The sequence below is a fragment of the Pinus tabuliformis genome, chromosome 1_1 (genome assembly GCF_031772625.1).
Source record: "Pinus tabuliformis cultivar Carrire ecotype Pingquan chromosome 1_1, CPIR1, whole genome shotgun sequence".
In the NCBI taxonomy this organism is placed as follows: Eukaryota; Viridiplantae; Streptophyta; class Pinopsida; order Pinales; family Pinaceae; genus Pinus; species Pinus tabuliformis.
In genome coordinates, this window is record NC_142297.1 from 627,275,020 (window position 1) to 627,287,611 (window position 12,592).

General features: G+C 37.1%; 1 protein-coding gene across 1 annotated transcript in view; it reads left to right on the top strand.

Annotated features, from left to right (window-relative positions):
• Window positions 1–734: 734 nt before the first annotated feature.
• Window positions 735–12,592, top strand: part of LOC149214883 (uncharacterized) — a 293,065-nt gene continuing 281,207 nt past the window's right edge. Inside the window, exons 1-3 of the mRNA XM_089392439.1 lie at window positions 735–778; window positions 1,168–1,242; window positions 1,413–1,548. Coding sequence (XP_089248565.1) covers window positions 749–778; window positions 1,168–1,242; window positions 1,413–1,548 — 241 coding nt within the window. The 5' untranslated portion in view covers window positions 735–748. The remainder of the gene's footprint in view (window positions 779–1,167; window positions 1,243–1,412; window positions 1,549–12,592) is intronic.

The following is a 12,592-nucleotide window of genomic DNA, read 5'->3' on the forward strand; positions in this document are numbered from 1 at the left end:
TATATTAAATAATTTTGTTTGATAATTAAAAATTAAATGAAACTATTTATGATTTAAAATGAATCAGAATTAAATAATTTTTTCCGATGGTTAAAAAAAATAAAAAATTAATAAAAATATTTATTATTTAAAATTAAATAAATATATTGAAAAACAAACAAAGGAGGGGAGACGCCAAAAAAAAATAAAACCAGAGAAAATAAAATCTTACAAAAGCTGAGGGAAGGAATATTTACGAAAACAGAGGATCGTTGATCTCTCTTTCGTGCACTAGTTCAAATTTTGAAATGCACGAGGATGGAACGCCTGGTCCGTTATCATACCAAAAAGCTAAAAGCTATCAGTTCAGATATTTTGAAATGCACGAGGATGGAACGCCTGGTCCGTTATCATACCAAAAAGCTAAAAGCTATCAGTTCAGAGCGCCTTGACCGTTTGAGAGGAAGAGTATATAACACATTTTGGATGCCAAAGCTGTCCAGATTTTCATCTCTTCTTCTGCTTCTTTACATTACATTGGCTTCCTCTTTCTTTTTCCTTTTTGTTTTCTTTCCTTTGTTGCATGGCCATGCATCCTGGTTTTTATAGTTTTTTAATTTTCATCTTCTTTTCCGTTCTGGGTGTAATTTGTGTGTTCCTTTTCGTTTTAAATGTAATTCATCCTTCTTTCTTTTGGCCTGGGTTTTTGCATCGATTGCCCTGGTGATTTTATTTTGTTACTGTAATGTAGAGCAGGAGAATCGATGAAATGCATGTAACCTATTGGAGTGGAGGACAGGTATGGGTTTGTTTTTCAATTTACATCTATTCAGATAGTTTTTTTTGATAATCTGTACACTGAGAAGCTTTCTGGTAGATAATGGTAGTTTTCCTTGATAATTTCTATAGTGAGAAGCCTGCTAGTAGATAATGGTTAATCGTTGTTTTCTGGTTTTCGCTGCATAGAGCCCTAATCATTAAACCGATTGTCTTCATATTTCTATTTCAGAAAGAAGCTGCGGGAATTGCAAGGGGCTTAACCATAGAGATAATGCTTTATTCTCTCGGGCAGTTCTTGCTTATGGGTTTTGATCACGGGTTTTGATCTGGTTAATAATTTTGCAACAAGTGAAAGGGAGTGAAACGGAGGGTTATGAGACGAGGAACTTTTGTTTGCGCGGTTTGCAGGAAGCCGAGATGGAGATGGACAGGATACGCACGTGCCAAAGGATGCTCGTACACCTGTTGGTCTCAAATTGTAAGGTGAGCGACGATCCTTTAATTCTCGGTTTCCGGTTTCCAAGAGAGATTAAAAAACAAATTCACTAATCTCGTTTAATAATATTGTAACAGGTGGAGAGGGAGAGGAGAGTCTCCACCTGTTTTGTCTTTTATTTTCTCATTGGTTTCTGGTTTCTATATGATGGTTTCAGCAAACCTGGACACGCGGAAAGAGACAGGACAGAGTTCAGCGAACTTGGACACGCGGAAGAGGTAGGACAGAATGTAAATGTGGGAAACGGGTGTTCGTACGCCTTTTCCCTTCATTCATTATAACTAGCACGGAAGGTACGGACTATTTTATTATCGCTTTTCCGAAAGAGAAACAGTCATTATCTCATATTCAGTATCAATTGATGTAGTTGGAGCTAAATAACCAACCTCTTAGATTATGAGTGTTAACATTAATTTCTTCAATATTTCCTTTTGTGTGCGCATTCTTTTTCCAGCTAATTTTAGTACATATTACATCAATCAAACAACCAACCTCTTAGATTACGAGTGTTGACATTAATTTCTTCAATATTTCCTTTTGTGTTTGCATTCGTTTTCCAGGTAATTTTATTTTGCTGTAGTCATGGATATAATATTGCTGAAGAATATTACAATCCTCCGTGCCTCCGTCGTGTAGGTGCAGTACACGTTGTTTTGGTCGCTTTTCGTTGCTTTTTTTTTTTTCATTTTTATCCATTAGCTAGGCGATTTAATTTGTATGTATTTATGTCAGTAGATGTAGCATGTGAGTAGTATTAATGTCATATGCTTTAAAGTTCATATGTTAAGTTTCAAGTTAGTATGTTACATTTCATTTAGTTCTTTCCCTTCCTATAGATCATTTTAGTTTCTTCAATTATCAACTCTCAACCCTCACCAAGTTGTCAAAAGTTGACTGAAAGATCTAGATCTAGATGTTCTAGAGGAAAGGTTATCCTAAAGTCAAATGATAGTTGGTCTTTATGTCAGTGGTTGTCGGTGTGAGTTGTATTAAATTTTAGTTTCTTCAATTATCAACTCTCAACCTCACCAAGTTGTCAAAATTTCACTAAAAGATCTAGATGTTCTAGAGGAAAGGTTATCCTAAAGTCAAATGATAGCTGGTCTTTATGTCAGTTTTTGTAGCTGTGAGTTCTATTAAATTTTAATGTCATAGGCTTTAAATTTTATATGTTGCTTTTCATTTAGTTCCTTCCTTTCCTATGGATAATTTTAGTTTCTTCATTTTCAACCTTCAACCCTCGCCAAGTTTTAGATGAATTATAGTTACTTAACCCCTTTTTCCATTCTAAAAAAATGAGGGATGTTACTTAATCTAGCCTTAAATGAGTGGGTGAAATTATTACGTAGCCTTTAGGGAACTACCCAGCTTGCTATCATGAGTCCAACAAAAGTCCTTCATAGCCACAAAGGATCTCCTATAAAACTGTGTAAGTTGTACATCATGTCTTCTTTCCATTGATTTCCTAATAGCAACTGCGAGATAGAATTGGGGTCAAAGCGTAGCATGTAGATGTTGCTTTCCTTAGTGGCAACATTAAGGAAATGGAAACATTTTGTTGGTTGGAGAAGATGAATGTTGCCCAAAATCACATCATGTCCATCTATTGGACACTAAATGTAGAAATTCTATCTGAAACATTTTCATCTCTTGTTTTATTTTCATATTATTATAGTAAGGGCTATGTGAATTTTGAAACAATACAGAGCCTTTTTATGGTAACTTGAGCATATATACTATATTTGAGGCATACTCCCACTCTCTTTAATAGTGGAGACAAATAAAAGAGGTTCCTATCACTACATTGCACTAGAAAACAAATTCAAAAGTTTACAAATGGAGTCCATAAATCTGATATGAGCCTGCATATTCTAGTGATAAATCTAATTCCATTGGAGCTGAAAGTGGAGGCTTTCTTCCAAGAAAAAGAGAATTGAAATTTTACAATGTAATTTTACCTTTGTCCTGAGGATGAACCACATTAAATGGTCAAACATCGACCAAATCTTAATAATGTGATTAATTTGAAAGGGAATCTAATTAACTAAGTAATTAAAACGCAGTATTTCCTCCCATAATAAACAACATCAATCATAACCTCCTCCTATATATGGAAAGGATCTTGTATGACAATATGCATATGACACCCTCCATCAACCTCTTTGTTGATTGTTTGTTAAGGAGGATGAGTTGTCTATAATTTTTTCAAGGAGGGGTTTTGCCAGATTGTATATTCACACTAAAATTCTTTACAATAATTGAAGCAAGCTCACGATCTTGGATGCTTCATGACATGCAATAATCATAGTTTTGATAGTATTTTCAATATCAAAATATCTACGAGAAGGGAAGTAGTATTCAATGCTAAGAAAACCCCAAGTAAGTTTGCAGAAAGATGTTAACTAAAGGGCTTTACAAAGTGTTAATACTTAAATATTTGATGCTACATACTATTTCAATGTGCACTGAAATGCGAATGTTATAGTATGAAAGATGAACATATTAGCACTTTAACTCTGTATCTTAACTTTGTATATTTATTTGGGCTCCTCTAGGTAAAGGAATTTACAAAGTGCTATAATTTATCCTTAAGTATTTGATTCTAAACACTATTTCAACGTGCATTTAATGCTAATGTTGTAGTATGAAAGATGATTTTTTTGTAAGTTATATAATTTGTGTAGTTATTTGGGCTCTTCCTTGTCCAAAAAGCACAAGCACTAGCCCCTGTCCAAGTTAATGAAAGTATCACTATCTGATAGAATCCTATTGTTAAACCTTGATTTGTAGGACTATTAGTAATTATCTACCCCTTTGACATGTGGAAATTTTTACAAATTTTTCCACTCTTTTCATGTTCTTGAATTTTAGGACATTGAGAAAAGGTGTGTTGGAAGGCTGGCGTCCTGAAATATATTGAAACATCATCTTGAGCTACTTCATTTTGTGAGCAACCCAAAATAAATGCAACGTTTGGTTGGGGAACATGGGAAGCTTTATGCTACAAAGCCCTGAAAATTGATGTATGGCTAAATTCCCCCTAATTGCATGCCTATGTGGATATCCATATGAGAGGGTTGCTGCTAGGAGATCAAAAGAAGACAACATAGTTGTCTCATTTTGGAGACTTGTAGCATCAATTGATAGTTAAGGTCTTTTCTTGCCTTTGTCACTTGTAACCACAACCTATAGATCATTAATGTCAAGCAGAATTCAAGGATATAAGGTGTAGATTGTAGTGTAGGATTTACATATCTTCTATGTTAGGTCCTTTATTCGACAATAGGATGTACCTCTAGCTCCATCGCTTTACCTGGAAGTACAGTATTGGACTTTTGGAATCATACGAACATGCAAAGGATCTACTGTGACTTGATTTATATAGAAAATTAGGTTGTTGATCTAGCAAGTAGACAAACAAACAATAAAACAACAGTAGGCATGTTTTTCTGGGGTAGATCTGGAAAACAATGTACAAGGTATACCTTAAAGTCATGATTCATTTGTGGGGTTAAGAAAACAAGAGTTAAGAAGTGTTAAAATGATATAAGATGCACCCAGATCTTTTACTGTTATGAGGAACAAGTGCAGGGGTCCAATGCATTAAGATTTGTTTGGCGAGTAGAATCTAGTTGGTATACAGAGCCTAAAGCTACAACAGGGCATACATTTTCAAAAATGTTGGGTGACTTATTGCAATACTTATAGGCAGTTTTTCCAATGGTAACGAAAAATCTAAATATACTAACTAAAGTGGAAATTGTCTAAGATATTAAACTAGGCAAGTGCTCATAGCATAATATGTTGGAGTCTTTGTTTAAATGGGCTATGACTTGTATCATCTTATCGATCATTCTTTTCTTGATCTGTGGTCTATTTTGGAGCATAAAGTGGTTTTTTAATTAAACTTAAGACATGATGAAATGGTGAACACTCAATGCTTTGTTATATATATACATATTTGTGCAACAATTTTGGGACTGGGTTGACCTACAACACACAAAACTAAGGTAAGCCTACCTTTGAATGCCTATTATGGCTGACCTTCATGTTCACGATGATGTCGATTTGAGAAGGGTTGATGTATTAAAAGGAGCTAATTAATGATTAAAGGGAGTGCTCTTCCATCGAGGACTGTATTGTCCGCTTGGGAGTGAATTTACTAGTCTATGTGGCTAGTTTTTAAAGGTTGTTTGCCCCTGTTTTATTGGTGAAATAATCATCGTTGACCTATAGTTTAAGGGGGTTTTGCGTGTTGATTAGTGTATATGGCTGACATGTTGAACGTTTGGAGGCTAAACATGGCACCATGGAGACCAAACTTGTTATCACTTTGGGAGGTTTCTATACCTTGAGGGCCCACTTTCCCACACTTGTTATCACTTTGGTAGGTTTCTATATGTTGATGGCCCACTTTCCCACACTTTTTATCACTTTGGGAGGTTTCTTTACCTTGAGCGCCCACTTTCCCACACTTGGCGATTGTATCCATTGAATTTGTGGAGGAAGAGGAACATTTAAAAGATCTTTTGAGGTTGGATCATACGCTAAACCTCCTTATTCCCCTCATTTATGGAGATGTACTACTTTGAGGGCTTATTCCCCTTTAGCATTGTACAAGTGGCTTGATAAAGCCCATATTTTGTAATTTTAGATTATCTAATTGGTGAAGAGGGATTTTAGTTCCTTCATAGGCTATATTAGGGGATTTTAGCCTAGGAAAATAATATTTTAATGTAAAGGAAGTTGATAACCTCTTCTATAAATGGAGGTGCACTTCATCTCATTTTCTCATGGTGGGATTAGGGGAGAAATCCCTTAGCAAGTCTGAAATTTCTAAAAATTTATGTTGTTTCTTAATTTTGGCTATGGAGGAATAAATAGAACGACCTCTCAAAGGATTTGGTTGATGTGGATAATCTTCTTCTCTTGGATGAATATTGGTATATCTTGATGAAGAAGTCCTTTGGGATGTGGATAGTCTTCTTTTCACTAATGGATATTGGTAGAACTTGAACGAATGCATGATGATTTGAGTAAATTGTCTTTTATCATCTTGGTTATGGTTATGGATAAGGGTTATTAAATATTCTCGAAAGTGATATTGGTATTTTTATTTCATTGCCCCTCTTGAACAGGCCCTCCACCAAGTTCTTCCAAGATGACCTAAGTGGAGCTCCCTCCCTTATACCCTTCTTGAAGATTGTATGACTCTTGGCCCAAACCTCTAGGGTACATGAGTGGGTTTCCCTAGGCTTTGAAGTTAACTATTCTCCAACCTTCATTAAACCTCTCATTAAGATCTTTTGAGATGACCTAAGTGGAGCTCACTCCCTTATCCCATATTTGAAGATTGTAGGAGGCCTAGGTCAAACCTCTAAAGGACACAAGTGGGTCTCCCATAATCTTTGAACCTAGATCTACTCCATTTCTTTCCAAATGTGTTATTACTTGACCCCATAACACAAAGTACATTGGCAAGCTAAGACATTGATACCTCTCCTCTATCACCCTTCTTTTAAAATCCTTTAAACCATTTTTCTTGGGTTCAGTCTCATGAATCACATTGTAATTCCTTGATTGTGTGTATTTGGGGACCTTTCCTTTGAACTCAAATTTGGAAATTACCCTAGAAAAAATCCCTAGCAATTCTATCTTCAAGCCCCACCTTAAACCCTAATTATTCAATCCTTTGATTGGTGGTAATAGAAGTAGAAGTCTCAGGGAGCTCTTGACTTAGTTTGATTGGTCCATTAAATCCCTAAGATCTACTAGGGAGAAACCCCCCTAAGCTAGAGGAGATTTGGCTAGAAGTGAAAATAGGGTTAGTGAGGTGACAATGGACCCCCCCTGAGTTACATAGGGTTTTTCACTTGAACTTTAGGACTTTATCTCATGAAGTGTGAACTTTTGTTGTAACAATGTCCAATGACATATTGCATTTGATGACTTGGTTTAATGTGCTAACGACAATTGTCTAATAAAATTAATGTAGTGGAGGATACTTTTCCTTGTTCTTGCCTTAGTCTTTGTTAAATGCCCCCCTCATTGGTGAGGCCCATATGCCTTCTTTTGTTTCATGGGTTAAAATCCCATCTTTTGAGTTTTGACCTTGAATTTGGTTTTTTGGACATCTTTTCCATTTGTTTCCTTTGATTTTTATGAATTTGTGGATCGTTCCGTGCAATTTATGGAGTTTGGAAACACTCGCCCTTGTCTTGTGGCTCTCAATCTTGAACATGGGGTGCATAGTGATCCCTACCCGTTTTGTTTAATTTATTTCATGTGTACCTACTATTTGGATCATTTTTCGTTGCTACAAGTTGGATTCTCATCCAACTTGCAAAAATACTTCTCTCCCTTGCTCGTTTTCATGACTTAATTATTTAGACTTTCCAAAAGGAAATTAATTACTTCATAGAAAATAATATATCCATTAATCTCATTGGAGAGAATGACCTTAGAAACAAATTCAATTTTGTTTTGGGATTTTTCAATGATTGTGAAGGAACATATATCCTTTCATCACTTTTTTACTTTACTCAATAGTTGAAGGAGTTAGATAAATGAGACATTTTCTTTTATATTACAATGACATATGCAAAACATGTGAATTGCGAAGCCAAATTCGTCGATACAAGAAAATCTCTAACAACCTAGATCATTAAATGTTCTCATTATGGCTCATAATTGCGTTTTACCAAGATTAGCCTTGGACCTTATGTGGCTCAATATAGCTCTTGAACCATCCACCTTCATTGAGAGTGATAAATAGTTTGGCTCTGTTGTCGCAAAATCTAGCAGGCCTTGGAGAGGGAAACCCTACAAGGAACTAGACAATGGGACAACAATGGGGTAGTGTCCCACTGTCACCATAGCCACAACCCCTTGGTCTTTATGGATTTTCACTAATGGGAGGATTCCCAGTAGGATGGAAATCACTTACAATGGATGATCTCACGATGGTCTCTTCAAGAAAGATACTTTATGTTCAATGCTCCACAAGGAGGTAACTCACTTTCTATGAAGGGACCTAGAAAAGAGGGCACAAGACCTAGGGTATGATAAGGTCAAGGTCAAGGCCAAGAGAAAAGGTTTCCAATAATTGGTATCAACTATATGAAGGCTCATGAAACCTTCAAGAAAACCCTTAAGTTGAAGCAAGGAAAAATAGGGTTTCCCTCTCAAGCAAGCAGCTAGGGAAAGAAAGTTTTGGATGAAATTGAAGTGGATGCCCACTAAAAGGATAGATTTTGTGCCTAATACTACCCTCTTGATTTTCGGCTCTCCAACGACTAAAAACTCGCTTATCTAGGGATTCACACCAAGCCCTAGTTTCCTAGCTTGGTCTTTGAAGTGTTGAATTGGGAGGGAGAAAAATATGGATAAGATTTGAGTATGATCACCAATCAACTTGATCAGTGCCTTGTCCCTTGGGAATATGGAGCTAAGGATGAGATAGGTTAGCTAAACTTGTTTCCAAGGAGGCCGAAATTTGATGCCTTATCAACAAGATTCCAAGCATTTTCCCACTCAAAGGAAAATGGAATCTTATGAAAGAGCTACAAGGAGTTAACCACTAGGAAAATTCTTAACATGTTATGTGTGAGTAATGTATGCAATATTCATCTAGATAGCATTCAATTAATCTTCAACAAAATTAGGGCATAATTTAGCATAAACTAGATTAAAAAATTCCATATAGTAGACATATAAATAGATTTTCAAAAATCAAGATCACTTACAAGATAACATGCAATATTTCCATCCATTAAACCAAAGAATAACTCTAAATAATATTCAAAATCATCTCCAAATATCAAAATGCATCCAAGATCTCCAATTTATCGACAAGAACACATGTGTGAGTTCCTCTAGAGGTTGGAATTCCAAGAAGTGATGATGATGAGTTACTATGTTATAATCTCTAATTTATAAGAGGGCATACTAATGCCAATTAACCTACAAGCCCCTCTAAAATTATAAAATAATGTTCAAAATAGGCTTAGGTTACAAGCCGACCCAGTAGCCTTTATGAAATTAAATCTCTCTCCATAAATGCAAGTTGAAATGATGACATCATGCTAGTGTAGGTTTGCTAAGGGTAGGCGTTGAGGGCCTTGAGTGCCTTCTTTGGTGTAGAGGCCCTCTAAAATCATGATCTAAGGGTTGGCCCATAGATCTCCATCAAAATCATCCTGTGGACCGCAATTTTGGGTTTGGGGTACCAAATGGGTCTCATGGGTCTCCTGATGGTGTAAATGCCTGATTTTGCTCCAACATTGAGGGCTCTAGAGATGGTGCTAGCCCTCCCTTGTCTCAAGGTATGAGACAAACCTCATGTGGGCCCTGGATCAACTTCCTTATACTGCTATACTGGTTGGGGGCATGCTTGTCCAGGTGCATCATCCATCAATGATAAAGGGGCAAAATGCAGAAACACTGTGGGTGTTGAAGGTGCCCATGGATATAAATGATGCTCTACAATTGTCGGGAGTCCCATGGCACTCAACGCCTCACCTGTGGGTGTCAATATGCTTCTATAGTGGACTTGGTCCCCAGTTAAGTTGCCTAGCCCATGAAGAAACCACCTATCAATCACACATAATATGTAGTGCTGCATCTTCACCATTAGGTACATTTAATAATTATTGCAACTAAGTGAACCAGGCTTGCAAGTAATGGGAAAATCAACATTTCATACAATAACTCCCTTCCAAATTTGGGGCTTTGATCTCGCAATAGTGTTACCTCCCTATGTAGGAGAGGCTAACAAACCACCCTATTAGGTGTTCTCAACCCCTAAAGGAAAAGACATGTCCTTGGTCCACTCCTAAGTTTGATAGGTGTCATGTGAATAATGATGGAGCGGAGGGGAAAGGAACTTCATGGTTAAGTGTTATGTTTAAGGGGGTTGACATAATGGGGAGTCCTCATCCTGATCGTACAAATGTGAGGAGGGAGCCATCATGGATGCATGAGTTACCTTGAAGTTTGTTTTTCCACCCCTCATATTTGCCTTTTTACTTTATCTTTAGTCCTTCCTTGTATTACCGCTCCTAGCTCAATGAGTTTGGAGCTTGCTTTACATGATTTGTAGCAGTTATTACCCCCTTAGTAGTAAGGCAGTTCATCGCCACCAGGGGTTGGGACATGCGAAGGTTCCTCTTCCATTATGTGGTAGGGAAACATTGGCCCAAGAATCGGGTGATGGCCATAATTATGGAGGTAGAGCTCATGCTTGTTATTTTCCCACACCCTACTCGTAAGTCTCGACCATCTTTTGCATTTTTATAATTTTGTTATCGTTTTTTTTTATTGTGGCCATCATATGCTCTTTCTTTTTGTTTTAGCTGCATCAACTTCCGGGGGCATAGTTTCAGTGCCCAACTCAGGTATGAGTGTAGGGGAAAGGGGTGTGCCAAATCCCAATGAATCCATGGTCAATTGAGGTCGAAGAGGGGACGTGGAATAGGGGCTTATGTTGTGAGATGGAAAGTGGTAAGTATGGAAATGGGATATGCAGGATTACACTATCTCACATCGGGTTTTCCTAGGTAGTGCCCTTCCTAAAGCCATGGGCCATTAGAGGAGGTCCCACTGGGCTAGGGTTGAAAGTTAACCCTCCATTCAAGCTGAGGGAACAAGATTACGGTCAAAGCCCTTCCTTATTTTAGTCACCAAATATTCCATATCAAAAGCCCAATTACAAACAAGCATGAGCACCCGATTGCAAAATGAATAAAGTACCTTTTGGGTCGGGTTGTCCACCTTCCAAGATTTGCTCTTTACAAATGGGCGAGGAAATATATCACTGATGCAGGGGGAAAAGATATGAGTGGAATGTCACATCAGTTACTCGGTGGCTATTGGGGTTGTTGGATGCCAACTAGAAGTGATGAATAGGTGAGAGATTTCTCCTAGGAGTAACCCATTTTTGGTGGGTTATGGGGTCTTGAATTATTTGTTAGATTTTTTGTTAATTCACGTTAGACATGCATCGAATCCTAATATGGTGCATTGTTTTAGTGGTTCCTCATGGGTTAAACCCACTATATGTTAGTTGGATTCACTCTTCTTTAGGCATAATCCCTTTCTCCATATTTTTATTTTCCTTTCATGGGAGAATTCTCCACCCCATTTTGTTCACCATATTTTCCTTCCTAGTTCATTTACCCTCCCTTTTCAACAAGGCCTTTTCCATCAATCAACCCTTTGATACCTCTTCAATCCTCCATTGATTCTCTATCAAGTTTGTGTTGAATTCTTTTGGGCAATAGGCCTCTGTTCCTTGTCATGTGGGGGCCATGATTCTCCATATCCCCTTAGAGCACACATTTCTTGCAGGCTTCCTCTCTTTTAACTAGCATTGTTGTTGCCTAAACAATTTATGTTCCTACTAAAAACCATAATGTTGGAGTCTCTTTTCCCTTCTCTTGATTTATTAGAGAATTCTATGCAGTTTTCACTACAACACCACCTCTTAACTTGGCCTTGCCCCTCTCAATGTTCCTTATTATCCCTTGTGTTGCACTTGTTTTAGCTTTTTTTCTCTTACAAGGGAGCCCCCTACCACAAAATTTTTCTCCCTCTTTTTTTTTTCTCATCATACATGTCCTTTCGGAAATGGAATAGTTTGGTAGCCTCCTTTCTATAGGCAATATTACATGCTCCTATCCTTATTAATAGCATTGAATTTTGTACAACGTTACTTTGCCACATCACCTCCATTGAGAACCTTGGTTTCTCGTTACTCTCATCTCGACTATATTTTGTTTTCATTATTTTCTTTAGTAGGTTCATTCTCCATCAACATCTTATTCTTTGGAAACCAATCTCACAACAATTACATACTCCTTTTGGGTAAATGTAGTAGAAGATAAGATATGATACACTCAGGAATGTCCAAAAGTGGCTAAAGTAGGCTAATGGAACTAGGGAGTACAACAAGCCACAATAGTGATGAGGGGGTGTGAAAGATACCTTTAGGTGACAAACAAAGTACATTTAAAAATAGTGAGTAGAAAGGGATAAAGCCATATGAAAAATAAGATTGAGTACATTGTAATGCAGAAGGAAACAAATAAAAGAGGGGGGAAACTACTGTGCAACATATGCAGATGTAGAGATGGGGGAGTTATCTCTATCATAATCAATCACCAGTAAATTATCAATGCAAAATGTAATGATATGCATTTGGGAATACTTGTGGATGAGGCAACTTAGTTGGGGATTATTGGGTGTGTCTAGATACAAACTATTGAAGCTTTCTTCGTATTTGAGGAAAAGAGAGATATAGTAATGGATACTTGACCACTCGATCTATGTCATAGGTAA